Source organism: Thamnophis elegans, chromosome 2 (assembly GCF_009769535.1).
Source record: "Thamnophis elegans isolate rThaEle1 chromosome 2, rThaEle1.pri, whole genome shotgun sequence".
In the NCBI taxonomy this organism is placed as follows: domain Eukaryota; kingdom Metazoa; phylum Chordata; class Lepidosauria; order Squamata; family Colubridae; genus Thamnophis; species Thamnophis elegans.
In genome coordinates this window covers 17,087,526-17,107,496 of record NC_045542.1, presented here as the reverse complement: position 1 = coordinate 17,107,496, position 19,971 = coordinate 17,087,526, and the positions used below count along the sequence as shown (strand labels likewise).

The following is a 19,971-nucleotide window of genomic DNA, read 5'->3' as shown; positions in this document are numbered from 1 at the left end:
GCTGTGCAAGCCCAGGGAAAAATACGGCTTCTTTAAGGAGTCATTGAGAGATCTAGTAGAAGTGCCCCGATGCTGGGAATCGCCTTTTCTCCTTCAAATCCCGAATGGTTACTCAACCTTACAAGAGATGTTTGCTTAGAAGCATGTTTGGTGAGCGTTGTCATTCAAGAAGGCCATTGGGGGGGGGGGTCAACATATTATAAGCTGGGAGATAAGATTTGGAACAGATTTTCCCTTGCAGAAGTTAAGCCAACAGAGATTTGCCTTTTCTCATCTTCAGCTTCTCAAAAAGATCAAGCGTTGTGACCGCAAGAGTACAGAATCCGTAACGGAAGAGAAATGTGCTGTCCTCTTCAGCACCAGCATCTGCCTTGGACCCAAACAAACCAACTTCCACCTACAGGTAGAAACACCATGTGGGGGCTGGTATTATTCTTATAATTGGCACTAGTGCCATTAGTTGGCACTAGAGATGTAATGTGCTGCTGGCTTATTGCTTCCTTGAGAGAGAGAGAAACACACAAATAGGTTAGGCAAAGCCTCGAAAAGAACCAAACACCATTAGTGTCCTTCTCTGTCACTTCCCTCTTGAGCAGTTTGGCACCAGAGATACAAATAGGATGCAAATTTCTAGGTCTGGCAACAAGAAGGTTTTGTGGTGCGCTTTTGGGAGGAATAATTGATCTGCTATGAGAAGAAACACTCACAAATGGGGCAGTATCAGGATTGGTTGACTATATGATGTTTTTTTATCCATGCAAATTTCCTTCTCTTGCCCCAGGGTTCTTTCAGTAGAACTTGGCAACAATTCTGTTTCCAATAATGATGTCATTAATCATGTATTAAACCCCAGTTTCCAACAATAGACAGATAGCTGGTTGTCAACCCAACTTCATTTTCTTACTTAAGTCTCTTTGGGTTTCTGGGCTTCACAGGATCTAATAGGATCTCTGTTTGTATTGTACCACCTTTCCCATCTTGTAATAAATTGAGCTTTATTACAAGTTCCTTAGGTCTGATTTGAATACCTTGCTTTTCTGAGAAGATCAGGAGCTTATGAAAGCTGAGATGAGTAGAGAAAGTTGGGAGAAATTGTCAATTTGGTGAGATCCTATCTTAAATTCTTTCGTTCAATATGTTACAGTAGGGGAAGGCTTCAGGTAGTTGGCCTTCTCCTTCTTGCAGTCACTTCTTGCCCTGCTGTGTACCCTAAAACTGGTTTAGACTGGCTTGAATCCTGCACAAAATCACTCCTGATAAGAGCTCAGGATAGTTCTATATAAGGTGATCTAAACTGATTCAATCAGCTTAGCTCTAAGCTGATCAATCAGAAACAAAAGACAGCAGTCCATTTTAAAGAAAACCATCAGTTGTTAACTGCAACTCTTTGTTCCCTCCTGCTTTTCTAGGCTCTGTCGCTTCCCATTGTGGTAATTGTGCATGGAAATCAGGACAACAATGCCAAAGCCACCATCTTATGGGACAACGCCTTTGCTGCTCCTGTAAGTGAAAAGTGCAGACTAAGACTGCTAATCATTAAGGGAAGAATTTAATGTGGATATTTAATTGTCATAAAAGTGTGGATTCCCCCTTCCCCCCACATTCCTTAGGAGAAGGATTTGAACCTATGAGCCTCCAGAAATCTAAGCTAGCCAAGGATGCTAGGAGCTGTTCAGCAACCTCAACCCAGAGATTCCCCATCTCCAGCCTAGAGCCTCTCCATAATACCTACCATAGGAAAGGATCTAGTGGGGCAGTTAAATTCAGGGTTAAATTCTTATTCAGTCATGAAAATCACTGGATGAGTTTAGAACAGCAAAGACGGGGGGAAATCATGGACACTGCCAAAAATTCTCAAAGAAAAGTAAGATATGAACTTGTGACCTCTAGGCTGGAGTACTGCAACGTGCTCTACATGGGGCTGCCCTTTAAGAGTATTCGGCGACTTCAGCTTGTCCAGAATGCAGCCGCGCGAGCGATCGTGGGTGCACCTCGTTTCACCCACGTAACACCTATCCTCCGCAAGCTGCACTGGCTGCCTGTTGATCTCCGGGTGCGCTTCAAGGTGCTAGTTGTCACCTACAAAGCCCTTCATGGTATAGGATCTGGGTACTTGAGAGACCGCCTACTGCCAATCACCTCCACTAGACCAATAAGATCCCATAGATTAGGCCTCCTCCGAATTCCATCAGCTGGCCAATGTCGACTGGCAACTACCCGGAGGAGAGCCTTCTCGGTGGTTGCTCCGACCCTATGGAACGAACTCCCCATGGAGATTCGTACCCTCACCACCCTCCAGACCTTCCGCATAGCCCTTAAAACCTGGCTGTTCCGACAGGCCTGGGGTTAAAGACTTCAACCCCACTCGAATGGTATGACTGTTGTGCTTTTTTAACGGTGTATTGTTTTCATGTTTGTAACTTGTCTATTTTCCCCTTCCCTTATATTGTGAGCCGCCCTGAGTCCCCCCAGGGAAAAGGGCGGCATACAAATAAAGTAAAATCAAAATCAAATCAATCAAATAAAATTATTCCTGCCATTTGTATGTGGGGCCACATACAGTGGGTTCTCACTCTACCATTATGCCAGTTTCTGGAAAGGAAACTTTTGACATAAACTTTCTCTACGTGGCCCAATGGTGTTTCGTATTTCAGGCTGAACTGGAAAACTAATCATAGTTCCATTGGTGTAAGCCAGTGGCACAGTGGTTAGAGTGCAGTACTGCAGGCTACTTCTGCTGACTGCTGGCTGCCTGCAATTTGGTAGTTCGAATCTCACCAGGCTCAAGGTTGACTCAGCCTTCAATCCTTCCGAGGTCAGTAAAATGAGAACCCAGATTGTTGGGGGCAATATACTGACTCTGTAAAACTGCTTAGAGAGGGCTGTAAAGCACTATAAAGTGATAGGTAACTCTAAGTGCAATTGCTACTGGTATAAACCAGCTAAAAGAAATTGATAAGGCAGTGTGAAACCAAGGTAAGATTTAGAGTTTCTGTTCTTAGTGAGGGTTATTTTTTAGTACCAGATCAGCCTTTGAGGAAATATAGGAGTACTGTTGCCTGCTACAATTTATAGCAGGAGTGTGATGGATGCTCTCTCTCTTGATCTGTTCCAGGATCGCATTCCCTTTGTGGTGGCTGAGCGTGTTAGTTGGAAGGCAATGTGTGACACACTCAACCAGAAGTTCCTTGCTGAGGTGCAAACCACAAAAGGTCTACTCAAGGACCATTACTTCTTCTTGGCCCAGAAGATCTTTGGTGACAATATCACCACTCTAGAGGAACTGCAGAGATGCCACGTGTCTTGGTCCCAATTCAATAAGGTCTCTCCATGGGTTTTGTTACAAGGTTGATATGATAACCTCTTCAGCTTATCTGGTTAGTGTCATCTGTTTCTCACCCTCACTTTGTAACTTTCAGGAGATGCTTCCTGGTAGAGGATTCACATTTTGGCAATGGTTTGAAGGCATCCTTGACCTCACCAAGAAATATCTGAAGAACTATTGGTCTGACAGGTAAGAAAATAAATGGATCAAAACCAGGATGCATTACATAATTCAGTTTGGTGCAGTGGTTAAGGTGCTGGACTAGAAATGAGGAGATTGAGTTCTAGTCCTGCCTGAGGTATGAAAGCTGGCTGGGTGAATTTGGGATAGTCACTATCCCTCAGTCTAAATTTTCATAGAATTTTTGTTGTGGGGAAATAAGAAGAGAGAGCATTATGTAGGCAGCCTTGAGTTGTAAAAGATAAAGGTTGGATATAAATTTTTTTTAAAAAATAGTAATTATAAAATCGAATTAGGAGTGAAAGTCTGAAAAGAAAACTTGTTTTCCTCCCAATTTTTTTTCAGTATAAAAAAGTACATTTGTTGACCAGATCGTTTGAGTCTGGATACCAGCCCATACTGATACTCATAGAATAAGAAACTGCAGCTAGTTTTCCCCCCCCCAGTTTCACAATCAGAGAGGTGCACTTTTTCCTTTCAACCATTACTACAATTCTCTAAGCCCAGCAGTGTTGATTATTGATTTTCTCCTCTGTTTTTCCCCCTCTATCTGTCTATTTTGTTCATGCAGATTGATCATGGGCTTTGTCAGCAAGCAGTATGTTTTCAATTACCTGAGCAATGCTCCAGCTGGGACTTTCCTGTTACGTTTCAGTGACTCTGAGATTGGTGGCATCAGCATCGCCTATGTTTCCTACTTCCCAGATGGTATGCCTTTGCATAGGAGAGCTCCATATTCACAGAGCTGAAAGCGGAGGAAAAATAGGTTTTTCTGTCTTTAATGGATAGGTGATCGTCAATGAAACCTTTTTCACTTTTACTCTGAAGTCAGCATTGTTGAAACGGAGAATAATGTTATTATATTCATATGCCCCCCCCCCCAACTGCAAGCAATTCTAGGCAATTTATAATTGTTAAAACATTTTTTTAAATGAAGAACAATACAAAAAAAACAGCACAAGACAAACGAACAAGGATGTCAAAGAAAACAAACCCAGAAGGGAACAGAAAGGAAGAAAGGAGCTCTCCCAAGGCCTGGGCGAAGAGCCAGATCTTTAAGGGCCTTTGAAACACCAGCAGGGTGGAACCATTTAAATTCCAGGGGGAACTTCATTCCCGACTGTGGGCATACTTCCAGAATCCCAATAAGTGGCAATGTTTAATTGATATTAATTTGGCAGTGCATCAACCCTGACAAATTGGTTGAGCACTTACTATGGGAGAGAAGCAGTCCCTCAAATAACTAGGTCCTCTGCCATGTGGGGCATTACAGGTAGCAACCAGCATTTTGAATTTCACCCCAAAGCAAACTGGCAACCAGTGCAGCTCACAAAGCAGAGGTGTTACATAGGCATATTGTGGCAAATCCGTTGATTCAAAAGGGCAAGGAATCAGCTAATTACATTTCAGATCTCTGATAACTTCTGGTTGTAAGGTTGTTGGGAAGGATGGGTGTGGTTATTGGTGCAAAGCTGCATGGCTGGAGCTGGCTGTTGGTGAAACTCAGTACACCTGCATGAACATTCAACACTAGTCAAATTATCTACTCAGTATTGTTCTACTTCTCTAACAAGCAGCAGTATTTTTAGGGGTTCACGTGAAATCCTTCATGTTCCTATCATGGAGCAGTTTCTGCTTCCACCATTTTATAGTGGCTGTCTGAGTTTTCATGTATATACTGTATATAATATATACTCCCAACAATTCCTCCTGGGATCTCTGTGCCTCACTGAAACACATGACTTGCAATTTGCCATCAAGCAGAACTCTCCGGCTAAGTTTGACCACAGCTGTGCATTCTCAGCAGAGTGAGGGTTTAAGTCTTACAGGAACACTGCGGTCTTGCTAGGAGCAACTCCAGCATCTGGCTTGTGTATCACAATTCTTGGAACCTAGTTGCTTGTTGACTAACCACAACCTCGTCTCTCCCTTGATTTGCTATTGTAAATTTGACTGGACCTTGGACTGCTCTACTTGGAAAGTTGCCTTGCCCAATTAAGTTCTTATCAATAACTAACTGCTGTTTCCTTGCTGTGGAGATTTGCAAAAGCAAGTCTTTCCCTTAACACACCAAGTGTCTGGCTTTTGAAAGGGTGCTAAAAAAAATGACAGGATGGGAATGCTGGACAGTTCCCCATGATTCACATGCCCACTGTTGCATAGCAGCAGAGGAGATCCAATCACTAGTCTACCACTTTGAAGATCGTGTGGCCTCTAATTGCTGCAGCACGAAGGTTGGCATTGGAAGTAGGAAAGAACACATAGCTTTGTGGTGAGGAGCAGGAGTGCAGTCAGGTGTTGGTGCAAGTATATGATGTACCCCAGTTTTGGCAGCTGCCTGGGCATTGACCTCTTGCATTTTCAGCCAAAGCATTGCTTACTCAGGCAACTTCCAGGCTCACCTATTGAATTATTAGCCAGTCTGCCTGCCAGACTGTTGAACTTTAGTTCTTGCCCTGCAATGGAGATTGGATACATAAGATAATAGTGTGGCAGCTTCTAACTCCCTTGGGATTGGAGACTATCAAGGAGAAGAAGAAATGTATGTGTCGGGTGTAATGAGATAAGCTGGGAAACGTACAGCAGTCAGAAATGCACTGTGGCTATTGAGTACAGGAGGCAAAAACAGCTCAAGGATACTACTGACTGATAGCTAAGTTATTTGACTGCTGAGAGGTTGGTTACATCTGATAGGTTCTGATGAGAAAGGGATGGCAGATGATGTACAGAACATTCACAGTAACATCCAGGTCATAATGGGCAAGGGAATATATGATGGGAATCCAGGAGCAGGAGGTAAAATGACAGAAGAATCTCCTAGGAGAAAGCAAAGTTGAATTATGAATCCAAATCAGGGATTACATCATAAGCGATAACAGTGGTAAAATGTTTCCTTCCTCTCATCAACCTTATAAAAATGACCCATTCCCCGCTGGGGAAGAAAGGGTCACAAGAACATATTCAGGACTGCTGTGAGAAATACTTTAGGGATATGACAGATAAAGTTACTTGGATTCACTCAGAACTAGATTCCAGCTGGGCAACTAGCGAATGAGATGATCTTGTCCTTTTGCCTGGAAAGTCTTTGCCCTTAAATACAGGATCATTGAGACTGTTAACATGGACATCTGATTTTTAGACCCTTGTTATTCCTGGCTAGTACAGTTTCTCTTGGGAGTGATATGTGGTTGGGAAGACATGATAAATGAAACCTTATGGATGGTTCTGCCTGGCTTGAAGGAGTTAGGTGTGTCTCCTCCTCAATAAATTGTTAAACTTGATCTGGGCAATTTTTGGCCAGTCTCCAATCTCCATTTTCTAGGGAAGGTGACTGATAAGGTGACTGGTTATAGCTTGAGAGGGTCCCGGACAGTGGTGGATTCCTACCAGTTCAGACCAGTTCAGCCGAATTGGTAGTGATTTGGCGGCCTGGGTCATTGGAACCAGCAGTGACCCAGGTCTGCCATACACTGAACCGGTTTTCTGGGTGGCGCCATAGGCGCCACCATCTTGTTTTTCGCTTCTGCACATGCGCAGAACAATTTTTATTGTACTGTGCATGCACGCACATCAAGCGCGTGCACACACAGTGTGTCCACGAGAAAACTGGCTGTAGTGCCCTGGTCCTGGAGGAAATGGATCACGTGGCTAGGTATAGAATGGAGATACCACTGAACATATGTGTCGATGCTTTGTGGCAAAGCCAGCTGGGAGATGTTGCGACTGTCCTGATTTCCCCCAATACTCTTTGGATACCATCAACCATGATATCCTAGATTAATTGTAGGGATTTGAAGTGGGGTGCATTGTGTTGTAGTGGTTCGCCTTTCTCTATAGCCTGTTCCAGATTGGAGTAGATGTGAAAGAGCGGTGGAGCCGAAGTTCCCTGATCTCAGCCCTCCAGTAAAATCTACATGAAACCATTCGTTGACGTGGTGGGTGGTACCATAAGTATGCTAATGACACCCGGTTAGTCATCTCGATCCCAAGTCAATTAAGCAATGCTGTTGCTGACATCTAAAGGGAGGAACAGATCTATGCTTAATCCAATTTGCATGTTACCCAGACGTGGATAGTCATATAAATTTAAATAATCAATTATAATTTGAACTTGTAGAAGTCCCACCCAAAGGCCTGATATACAGAGAAGCCTAATTCAAGCAAATCCAATGCATCTAGAAAATGTGGATGGCTGCTCTGGATCACAGGTATATATTTTGTGTGTGTGATGGGCTGACATTTTCATTTCTTTACGGGCTGTTTTCTCTTCCTTTGTCTCAGGTTCCACTCAGGTGGAGAACATCCAGCCATTCACAGCAAAGCAATTGTCCATTCGTTCACTAGCTGACTGTGTTCTGGATCTCCCACAGCTCCATATGCTTTTTCCTAACAGACCCAAACACGAGGCTTTCAGAAGAGACTACAACAGTGAGTGGTGGGGAGAAGGGCAGGGGAGGAGATACAGACCAAAGGAGGCTCAATTTTTTACAAGGGTGTCCTTCCCTAAGTGAGCTCTTCCTCTCCTGTTCCTGACAGGGGCAGAATTTAACATTTGATGGAATATATCTGGTTGAAAATCAAGTTGGAAGAAGGAGGCTTGATGGAAAAAATATGGCAGGCGTGGCTTTCAAAAACAAGATCCAAAAGAATTCCATTATTTAAATTATTGATTCAAATTCTTTAAGCTTACTTACACCCAAAAGGATTTTTTTTTGCCAATAAACAGCAAAATGAGAAATGTAACATGATTAGAGCAGTACAAATTAAAAAATGACAAAGTAAAATGGCAAGGCATAAGATTTTTTTTTCAATTAGATAAAGAAATTTGATTTATATTCAGAATTCCCAAGAAAACACCTGAAAAGGGAACAAAAATGGCACCAAGAATACTTCTCTAAGAAGTTATTCCCAAATTGTTTTGCCACTATAAAGAAGTGCCTCTGTTTTAGAGACTGTAAATCAATTTACTGTGCACATGGTCCTATAGCAAGAGGGAATTTCTGGTTAAATTTCTTTTTATGTGTTTCTCCCCCCCCCCCTTTGACTTTATATTTGTTTAGATGGATATAGTAAAGAACAAGATTAAGTTAAGTTCGAAAAACAGAGGAGCAAAATTAAAGTCAGGGAGAGAAAATATTTTATGTGTCCCACAATCAAAATAACTATAAATGAATATGCTCATTGTGTAATGCTAGTCTTAGCTGAATAAAATTATCAAAATATAGTAGGAAATGTGTATTTTGGCAGAACATGTATTATAATTCCGCCTGCCAGCACACATTTTAATTAAGGTTCTTATAGATCACAAAATAATGTGAAAGTGGAGCTTAGAATAAACACATATAAAATGGCATAGACCTGATCGGGGTTGATTTGCTCTGGGAGTTCTCACACATGAACATTCATATTTCAAGTGACATGATGCATAATCAAACAAAAGGTGTGTCTGCAGAGCTTTTGCTGTACGTCAGTCAGAAAATACGAAGAGGCTCATTTCTATTGATGAACTTAATACTTTTTTTAAATGACTCAGAACCTGTTTGGAGGTTCTAAAGATAAGGCCGAGCAAGTTACAGGATAAACTCCATCTAGTATTTGGATGGCAGCTCATAAGTGGAATTTCTGCCTGGACCAATTCCAGCATCCTTCTCTGAGAATTTCTAAGTCATTGAATGCATCAAACCTCAAACAACTGACTCATCCCTATTTAGGACTCTACCTTTCCATAGTTGATAAACTTGAAGATATCAGGCTGGGAACTGCTGCTATAGAGGGAAGCAACTTCTGCTTTAGGGCTTCCTCTTGTTACAAAACTTCCTTGAAATTACTTTCTGTACAAAAAAATATGAACCGATTTGTGTGTTGAGAAGCTAAAATGTGCTTATGTTTCTCCCCACAGCAGAGACACGAAAAAACACCAGCAGTTACGTCCCAGCCACGATAAAGATAACTGTAGACTCGTGAGTGTGTGAATTCTCCAACTTTTTTCCTCTTCTCTTAACATTTCATGGGATTGGGTACAAATATGTTGACCATCTTTTCCTAATTAACCTTTCCAATAGTAGACAGGAAATTCAGACCTATCTTAATGAAGGAAGATCTGAAAAGCACTTTGGTCAGATGGCACTTTCTTTCACTTATGTCCCCTTTGTCCTTAGAGCTTAGAACATAAAATAACAAGGTTGGAAGGGACCTTGGAGGTCTTATAGTCCAAGCCCCTGCTCAAGTAGGAGATCCTATACCATTCTGGATAAATGGTTGTCAAATCTCTTCTTGAAAACCTCCAGGGATGGAGCACCCACAACTTTTGGAGGCAAGCTGTTCTGATTAATTGTTCTTGCTGTCATGAAATTTCTTCTTAGTTCTAGATTGGATCCCTCTTTAATGATCTTCCACCCATTATTTCTTGTCCCGCTTTGGAGAACAAATCGACCTTCCCCCTCTATGTGGCAGCCCCTCAAATATTGGAAGACTGTTATCATGTTGCCCCTAGTCCTTCTTTTCACCAGACTAGATATATCTAGTTCTCTCAACTGTTCATCGTACAATTTAGCATCGACCCCTTATCATCATTTGCTTTTCTTTGTATTTTTTTCTAAGGTCCCAGCATTTTTTTTGTGTGTGTATCATGTTCTTCCATTACTATCTTACTGGATTTCCAGTTTGGGCTGTTTCTCTCTCCCTCCCTCCCTTCTTGCTATGGGGAAAGGAGTCCAACATAACATTATCAGACTGTTGAAGGAAACTAATGGATAGTATCTGGGTGGGGTTTTATTATACGCCATCCAGGGTCACATTCATGAGATGGACAACTATATATTGTAATTTAGATGGATTTAGGTTTAGGTGATTTAGATTTAGATTTCACCTTCTCCATCAGCCTTGATTTTATCCTATTGGTATCATTTTGAACAAGGCAAGTGAAAGCACTCTTTAAGATTAGATATGCCTCTTAGATCAGTATCTGTGAAAGTGCCAACAAATGGATGTTCACACAAGTTGTGTTCAATTCTAGACCCTGCTTATTCCCTACATCAATTCAGAAACCAGTTGACACTCTGGGCAGCTCTAATGTGAATCTTGCAGTCCATTCTGATTCAACTTATCATGAGTAAGAACTTACTGATTGATTGCAGAGAATCCTACCATTGTGTGTCTATTATATAATGAATGTCTACGAAGGAGTACCAAGAGGAACTACCTTCTCATTGCCCCTATTTTTTATCCCCCAATCCTTCAAAAGTCCCTGTTTTACTGATTGGTTTCACTCCTTTAACATTGAAGGAGAATGCTGTGGAAGCCCAAGCTTGAGCTATTACTGGGCCTGGAAAATGAGAAGAAGGGAAGAGAATAAATTGCTATTTGTCTTCCAATCAAATGTATATTCTTAATTTGTCTGGTGTACATGTATCTGATTATATTGGGTGTGGGAGGGAGGAAGATAAGAAAAGAAAACAGAACTGTTGTTCTGAAGAGAAGCTGCAATCTCAGGGAAAAGGTTGAGGGCAAGATTTCTCACCAATAGAAAATGATCCACCTACAAGTTCTGTAAAGCTGCTGTCTTCCAATGGAAAAGAACAATTTCATTTACTCTGATGTGAAACCATAAGGAAAAAAGGATTTAGCTTCCAGTAGCGGCAGTACGGTAGGACCATGGCCAGAGCAGTTTCTGGACTTCTACTAAGAGATACAGAGAAAAAAGAACATAAAATGCAGCTATTTATAAAATTCTTCGAAGTAGGATTGATGTAAGCATCATCTTCCCTTTGATTTTATGAAAGAAGATGTGAAAGTACTGTGCTAGGTTTCTTTTTTTGTAGTGTTGATGTGTATCCTTGGTATGGTTTTACTCAGAAGCAAAAAATGCTGATTAATTCAGTCTATGGGTAAACAGTAAGAAAGATGACCTTGACAGAAATACACAGGAACCATTACTTAGGCAAAAGTGACTGAAACATTATTTTATACCCAGAACAACTAAATCAGTGGTGAGATTCAATTTTTTTTAACTACCCGTTCTGTGGGTGTGGCTTGGTAGGCGTGGCATGGCTTGGTGGGCTTGGTGGGCAAGGGAAGGAACTATAACATCTCCATTCCCTCCCCACTCCAGGAGAAGGTTACTGCAAAATCCCCATTCCCTCCCAATCAGCTGGGAGGCAGAGAATAGATGGGGGCAGGGCTAGAGATGGTATTTACCAGTTTTCTGAATTACTCAAAATTTCCGCTACCAGTTCTCCAGAACTGGTCAGAACCTGCTGAATACCACGGCTGAACTAAATCCCATTCAGAAGCAGCTCAGACAGACTGGAATATAAGAAGGAAGAGGAAGTACAACACAATGAGACTTGAAAGACTCATGTCAGTTCCTTTGAAAGATGAAATCAGGAAATCAACTCTGCAGAAAGATTAAAACTACTTTTATTGAGATTGGCTATGATATATCATTCTGACCTTAAAGATGTTTCTGCCCCTTTTGTCTAGGTGGCAGTTCCTGCGTATTTCTGTAAGATCCTCTTCCTTACTCTCTACGCTAAGTCAGTAGTATGGGTCAATATTGACTGGATTCTCTGACCTCTTTTGTTAAAAGTAGTGATTCAGAGGGTGAAAGTGGATGTTGACTGTAATGTGAATGAGAGCAGATGCCTCATTTCTCCCTCCCCTCACTATTTTAACAATGCAGCTGCCCTCCCTTTTGTGGAAAGACATGAATCTTAAAATGCTTCATCGTTTGTTCGTTTTTTTAGGTTTCAGCTATCTTTGTTTGATATTGAAATAGAGCCAATTTAGTCTAGTGCTTAAGCACCAGGTTACAACCAGGATTCCAGGAGTGGATTCTAGCCCATTTTAGGCATGAAAGCCAGCTGGCTGACTTTGGGCCAGTCACTCTCTTTCAGTGCAATCCACTTCAAAGAGTTGTGAGGAAAATTGGAGGAGGAAAGAGCATTAGTGATGTTCACTGTCTTGAGTAATTTAAAAGTAGTAAAGGCAGAATATTTTTTTTTAATCTCTCTCTCTCTCTCTCTCTCTCTCTCTCTCTCTCTCTCTCTCTCTCTCTCTCTCCCCTTGCTTTGTAAAAAAATATCCCTATCCCTATCACTGTTTCAGACCAAAGTACTTAGGAAGACAGTGCATTGATTTGGAATTCAGGGTGTCAAACTGGATTTAATTGAGGGCCGCATCAGGGTGGTATTTGACCTGTGGGGAGGGGGAGGGGGCATGGCCAGCTCAACATCACTCATTGAGGCTCCGTTGTTTGTTGCGATGGCCTCCTGCAGTCCTATGCCAGCAAAGACGGAGCCCGGGCAGGAGCTCCATTTTTGTTGGCAGAGGTACCATGGGCCGGTCATTCACCGTTTCCAGGGTGGCCCCGCAGGCCAGTTCTAAGCACCCGATGGACCAGATTCGGCCTGTGGGCCTTGTGTTTGGCACCCCTTATTTAGGTGGAAGGAGAGAAGCTTCAAAGGAAATGTGTTCTGAGGAAAGATTAACCGCTCTCTCCTGTGCTAACTTTGCATCTGGTGGCATCATGCAAGTTACAAAATGGTGCCTATTGTGTGATAAAAGTTATATTAGGTAAAAACCACTGTTCTGCTTACTCCTCACTTAGAGTGGCACTGTGACTCAGATTCTTTCTCCCCACCAAACCTTTCTCAAAAGGCTGTTGAAGGGAGCAGACCCCATCTAGGCCAGGTTTCTCAACCTCAGCAACTTTAAATGTGTGGACTTCAAGTCCCCAATTTTCCCATCCAGAATGCTGAGTTGAGAAACCCTGATCTACACTGCCCCTGGAGGCCACTTGAAGGAAGAGCAAAGTAAAAATGCAGTGTAATATAAATATAAAGATAGAATTTAAAAAACAATTGAGCCCAGAATTTTGTCCCAAAGTTGTGACAGTTGTAAAATGGGTCACCATGTGACTAGACCTGACTTTACAACCTTTTTTTGTGGCAATCGCTAAGCAAGCATGGCAGTCATTAAGCAAACGCTTTGCTTTGCTCTTCGTTGAGCAAGCTCATTGTTTGCTGTGAGGCAGTTTTTGCCAGAAACTGAAAATAAATGGGGGCTTTCAGAAAATTTTTATAAATTGGCCTAATTGCCAAACGCCCACAAGTTGGTCATGTGACCATTGAGAGAGGCATATGTTACAACTTCAAAACTGAGTCATAAGTAGTTTTTGATTGAGGGGGGATTTTATTGTAACATCGACTACCCTGTTTCCCGGAAAATAAGACCTCCTCAGATAATAAGCCCAATCAGGCTTTTGAGCGCATGCACTAAAATAAGCCTTCCCCTCAAAATAAGCCCTCCCCAAAAATATTGCAACACACCATCAGCATTAAGGTGACCACTCTCACCGCCTCCTGCACCTCAAAAATAATAATATCTCCCTGAAAATAAGGCCAACCTTATTTCGGGAGTCAAAATAAAATAAGACCCTATCTTATTTGGGGGGAAACATGATAATTACTAAGCAACTGATTGTAAGTCAAGGATTACCAGAAGGTAAAAAGAAATCAGTGCAGGTGTATTGTATACTCATTTCAACATTTACAAAATCTTGAGATTATTTTACCAGTGTTTGACATAGCTTTCTCTTTGTTTGCTGCAGCCCGCCAGTCATGGTTCCATCACCCATTGGAACATCTTTACCCAGCAGCACAGCATATGGAAGCTCACAGTTGCCATTGTAAGGATCCCTACCTGAGCAGGTTCCTTTCTGTTGTCTCAGTAAGAATAGCGGCAAGCAAGCAGGACACTGACTGAATGTTATACAGCTAGTCCGCAGTTAACCAACACACTAGGGACCAGCAACTCAATTGCCAAGCCACGTTCATTAAGTGAAACTTCATGTGACCACACCCAGACTTATGACATCAGGTTACATTGTGGTTGCTAAGTGAAACACCCCTGGTTGGTAATAAGAGATCATGTGACCGAAGCTTGCATTTTTACAGCTGGCTTTTCCATTGACTTTGGAATTCCGCTGTGAAGCTTACAAATGGTGATCATGTAACCTTGGAATACTGCATGGTTATAAGTGCGTGCTGATTGCAAAGCATCAGAATGGCAGTCATGTGGCCATAGAAAATTGCAAGGGTCTATGTTTGAGGATCAGTCATAAAGTTACATTTTCAGTGCTGTCCTTACTTCATAGTCACTAAACAGCCATTGTTAACCAAGGACTATCTATACTTAGATCTCACCAAGAACTATTTAATCCAGCATAATGTAGAGATCTGGGCATAATATATAGGAACATTTATTGAAATGTGCAATATGAAAAAGCAATAAAAATAGCTATTTGCCCAATATTGATACCATACATAAAGCCTAAGACTAATTTAAATATAATTGGACAATTTAAAAGCATATTTGCATATTGTCATATTAATTTAAAGCAAGTTCTCTTTTTCATTTTGCAATATTGGGCAATCAACCCAAATTACCTATAGAGCAAAACAAAAAACAAAAAAAAACCCGACCCTCAAAGTCATTTCCCATCTCACTATTCAACTGGCTTTGGATTTTATGTTGATGCCATCTAGCAATGTCAGGGTACCCTATTCCACTTTTCAGAGCTGCATTGTGACCACCCTTTCTATCCTCTCACAGTGACTTAATGACTTGCTCATACCCTTCGGGCAATGCTTCGCCTCTTGGTCCAATGGATTCATACCCCATGTGCCAAGATGTAGAGATGCCGGACCTCTCTATGCAGATTGAGAACACCATAACATACTCAGAGAATCTTCAGCTCCATGTAATGGCAGACCCATTAAGGTGAGCATAGATGGCATCTTTCAAGTGGTAAGATAATTATCAGAGATATTTATCACGATGGAGCTTTGCAATATTGCTTTTTTCCCCCTGTAGTTTTATCTGAATGCATGTCATTGCTTCCTCCAGAGTCCCCAGAAATTATGGTATAGGGAACCTTTTATAAAATCAATTATTTCAAGCAATCTTTCAAAGCATGACAGGATGACATACTTCTTATTTGATTGAAATGCTAAGCAAATTAGTTTAACTATCAATGTCCTCAGTTTCTGATTGCTGAGGTTAGTTACTGAGAATGAAGTAGACGCTGAATGGCAGATAAAACAGGGCAGGGCAATGTAGAAAGTGCAATTGAGAATGATAATTGTTGGACTGATGTCTACAGAGGTTCTCAGTCATCCAAGGCCTGGTTGTCCCAAAAGTGCTTTTTTCAAAAGGCAACTGGACTTTCCGGTTTTTCTTTGAAGATGTTTCGCTTCTCATCCAAGAAGCTTCTTCAGCTGGGAGCAAAGAAGAAACGAAACATCTTCAAAGAAAAACCAGAAAGTCCAGTTGCCTCTTGAAAAAGTACCTTTGGGATGTTGGATTGATGAAATTTGTTAAGAAGCCAAGGAAGCTGGGGGATGGCAAGGCTGCAAATTTGTAAGTTCTTGGCCAGAAGCCAAGAAATTGGGGAGGGAAAATATAATGGGATGATGGCATGATCTTGCCTGTTGGTTGTGAGGTGCTTCATGAGAACTAATTCCTCAAATCCATTTGCTCACTGCCTGTTTCCCCCTCCCCCCCCCAGAGTGGCTGAAACCATTTCCCCACCTTCCAGTGAAGAGTTTGAAAAGCTTCTGCACCCAGACCAAGACCTGCACCCGGACCTTCACTTTTGCCATAATCCAGTGTGATCCATTTTTATGTGCTTGTCGTCTTTCTCTCTAATACCTTGGAGATACTTTAATGGACCTTTTATGTACTTCTCCCTATCAAGCCTGGACATAAACAGTGATGGCTGGCAACCCAGAAGACTTACTGTGTACAGAAAACTACTCCTGGGCCTATCTGCATGTCTACTTCATCCAGTTAGATCTTTGCAAATTCTTTTGAACCAAGACCTGCTTCAGTTGTGTGCCAAGTCAGCTCTGCCTAAATTGTCAGCGCAGCCAATGGAGCAAGAGAGGGTCGCCCACTCACTCACATCTCCTTTGCTGTGGGCAATAATGCCTGGGGGAAGGGGGACAAATATGATGCACTAGCACCTCTTTGTGTTTTATCACTTATGTGTTACCTCTGGATCGCAAGGGAAATTTTGTAATTTTTCAATTATAGAATATTAGATTAACTTTTATCAGTACCAGCGGCCAAGAAAGAAAACATTTCATCAGGAACTTCCGAAGAAAATCTCTTTGTTCATTTAATGTAGGTAAAATTTTGGTTGGGCTGCTGATTCTTTCATGTATTTAGATGGATCAGTTGGGCAAATGAAAAGATTCCAATGGAGTCTTCATTATTTTTCATTTCTCCTTTGGAAGAAGAGACACCGCATTTCCTCCCAGAATTTAATGTTCCACCCAGGAGCCTTTCTCCGCATCATACACAATTGTTAGGCAGAGTGAAGTGACCATCTCAGACCAAAACAAGAGCAATGGTGGGGAAGTGTTGTATTTCACATGGCCTGCCTTACCGATTTGCCAAAGTAACCCGCTGCCTTAGGTATGGTGGTGAATGCAATCTTCCCCGCAAGTTTTTGTCCATAGTTTTGGGGGCAGGGAGGTGCGATTCAATTTTCATCCAAACAGCTGCAAAATATTTTGGTCCAGTTTTGCCAACTTGCAGTTCCTCTATAAAAGATGGAACCTAGATTTTTTACACCTTTTTTCTGATCCTGAGTGAATTTTGGATTCTTGAGTTATGGACTACAGCACCTACCATATGCCATTTTTTCTGGGTAGAACAATGTAAAATCCAGATTTCTCCTATATTATCAGCTAACACAGCCCAACCTTTTATACTAGATTTCCTGTTGTACATATTCTATCCTCATTTGCCAATATCCTGGTAAAAGGTGCAGTGTAAAATAACCCATAAAATAATACTTTATTCCAAAATAACAAAATAAATAATCTATTGTATACATTACAAACGAAAGGATGCTAGTTTTCCCATAAAGACACAAAGGCTATAGGGTAGGAGATGGAGACTTGACTTAATAGCAGTTGAGTATTAATTTTAACTCAATAGGAGTTCCAAGGTTTACCTGAACAATGTGTGCTTTCCAAGTCAGTTTGTTCCAGCAAATGTTGCTTTCAGACTGCTTTGAAGGAGATCAATATAGCAATAGCACTTAGACTTACATACTGCTTCACAGTGCTTTTAGAGCCCTCACTAAGCAGTTTACAGTGTCAGCAATATTGCCCCAAATAACCTGGGTCCTCATTTTACTGGCCCCGGAAGGATGGAAGGCTGAGTCAACCTTGAGCCGGTGGGACTTGATCTGCCAAACTGCTGGCAATCAGCAGTCAGGAGTAGCCTGCAGTACAGCACTCTAACCACTGCGCCACCACGGCTCGTATTGTCCCGTCTTTATCTCGTACTGTTGTTATGCTATAATTATAATGAACAAAAGAGAATGAAAGAATGTTATTTTCCTCAGGGAAGATACAATCCCTGGAGGGGATACTGATCCTCTCCTGTCCAGAGCCAGACAAGGAATTAATTCCCTTCTTTTTTAAGGTTTTCCCAATTTAACCCCTATTCGCCATTAACTTCTTTGGCAAAAAGGGGGCTGTACCCGTGATGGCGAACCTATGGTACGTGTGCCAGAGGTGGCATGCAGAGCCCTCTGCGGGCACGCGAGCTGTTGCCCCAGCTCAGCTCCACCACACGTGCATGCACCTCCTGCCGACCAGCTGATTTTCAGGTCTCTGCCACGCATACGGGAGACACATGCACAGGGGTCGGACGCACATGCACAGAGGAGCACGGCACGTGGGGTGTGTGTCAGGTGTGCATTGCATTATGGGTGTGGGCACATGTGTGTGGGCTATTGGCACATGAAGACAAAAAGGTTAGCCATCACTGAGCTATACCATTGAGAAAGCCTTGTTAGGAAATGATCTCCTATTCCCTTAAATAACAGAGTAGTTGTAAAGTTAGTGTTCCCTTAGAGCAGCAAATTGAATTACAATTTGACACTATTGCATGTGTGTATATTAAGGGTACCGAATCCAACTTGTTCCGCTCAAGAGGTGGTCATGCCAGAAATATCTGTTCTGATTCCTGTTCAAAAATCTCAGCAAATAGATGTCGAGTGTGTATGGGGTGGGGGGGTGTTGGACATGGACCTAAAACTAGTAAGGGATTTTTATCCAGCAGACTTATAAAAGCCTGTGATTTTTCATTAGCCGATTTTACTTTCTATGAAACTGCTTCAAAATGGAAGATCCCTGCAGGATCTTCCATTTTCTGCATGTCATTAGAGATCAGCCCATCTACTTCTCACTGTGATGGCACTGGTTTCCTCTTTGCTGTTCATTCCTCTTCCCGATTACAGGAAATTGAAGTGGTAGGGAAGAAAATTTCAGGTAATTCTCGACACACAACCGTCCCTGTTAAAATGGCAATGAAAAAAAGCGACTTACAAAACCAGTCCTTGCACTTACAACTGTCTCAGCAGCCCCAAATCATATATGTGATCAAATTTCTGGCACTTGGAAACTGGCATATATTATTTGATGGTTGCAGCATGAGGGACGGGGTGGGGTTATGTTATCATCATTTGTGACCTATCCAGATGGCTTCCAACAAGCAAAGTGAACGTGGGAAGTCGGGTTTACTTCACTGCAGTGGTTTGCTTAACAACTGTGGCAGAAAAAGTATAAAATCAGGCATGATTCGTTTAACGACTGCCTTGCTTAACAAGACAAATTCTGGTCACAATTGTGGTTGTTAAGCTGAGGGTTACTTGTATAAATAAGCTCAGAATAGGAGCGAGAAGCCTTAGGAAAGGAGTAGGGGAGCACTGAGAGTTTGACGTTCCACCTGAATCTCAGCAAGGCCTCCCCTCCACCTTTGTTGGATCCTTTATAAATTCAACGTGTTTTGGTAGAAAAGGGATGGATTCTGATATTAATTCACCTTCCTGCATCAATAGTTTCCATAGAATACAGGTAGTCCTTGACTTACAACAGTTCATTAGTGACCATTTGAAGTTACAATGGCACTGAAAAAAGTGGGTGGGGTTATGTTATCATCATTTGTGACCTATCCAGATGGCTTCCAACAAGCAAAGTGAACGTGGGAAGTCGGGTTTACTTCACTGCAGTGGTTTGCTTAACAACTGTGGCAGAAAAAGTATAAAATCAGGCATGATTCGTTTAACGACTGCCTTGCTTACAACCGTTTTTCGCATGACCATTGTGGCTTCCCCAAGGTCACATGATCAAAATTAGGATGCTTGGAAACCTATTTTGTATTTATGACAGTTGCAGCATCCTGGGGTCATGTCAACCCTTTTTGAGACCTTCTGACAAAGCAAAGTCAGTGGGGAAATCAGATTCACCCAACAGCTGTGTTTCTAACGTAACAACTGCAGCGATTCACTTAACAAATGTGTCAAGTAAAGTCATAAAATGGGGCAAAGCTCACCTAATAAATGCCCCGCTTAGCAACAGAAATTTTGCACTCAATGGCAGTTGTAA

The 19,971-nt window shown here is 41.9% G+C and overlaps 1 protein-coding gene across 4 annotated transcripts in view; it reads left to right on the top strand.

Moving 5' to 3' along the window:
• The window catches only part of STAT6 (signal transducer and activator of transcription 6), a 75,811-nt gene extending 58,411 nt beyond the window's left edge, over nt 1-17,400 (top strand). For 3 of the 4 annotated variants that reach the window (XM_032209283.1, XM_032209285.1, XM_032209284.1), the window contains exons 11-21: nt 281-403; nt 1,410-1,502; nt 3,116-3,322; nt 3,420-3,514; nt 4,077-4,213; nt 7,787-7,933; nt 9,405-9,465; nt 10,521-10,616; nt 14,115-14,192; nt 15,119-15,286; nt 16,074-17,400. In XM_032209283.1, the coding sequence (XP_032065174.1) occupies nt 281-403; nt 1,410-1,502; nt 3,116-3,322; nt 3,420-3,514; nt 4,077-4,213; nt 7,787-7,933; nt 9,405-9,465; nt 10,521-10,616; nt 14,115-14,192; nt 15,119-15,286; nt 16,074-16,179 (1,311 nt within the window). In that variant the 3' untranslated portion in view covers nt 16,180-17,400. The remainder of the gene's footprint in view (nt 1-280; nt 404-1,409; nt 1,503-3,115; nt 3,323-3,419; nt 3,515-4,076; nt 4,214-7,786; nt 7,934-9,404; nt 9,466-10,520; nt 10,617-14,114; nt 14,193-15,118; nt 15,287-16,073) is intronic. The other variant, XM_032209286.1, reaches the window with a different exon arrangement.
• The last annotated feature ends 2,571 nt before the right edge of the window (nt 17,401-19,971 follow it).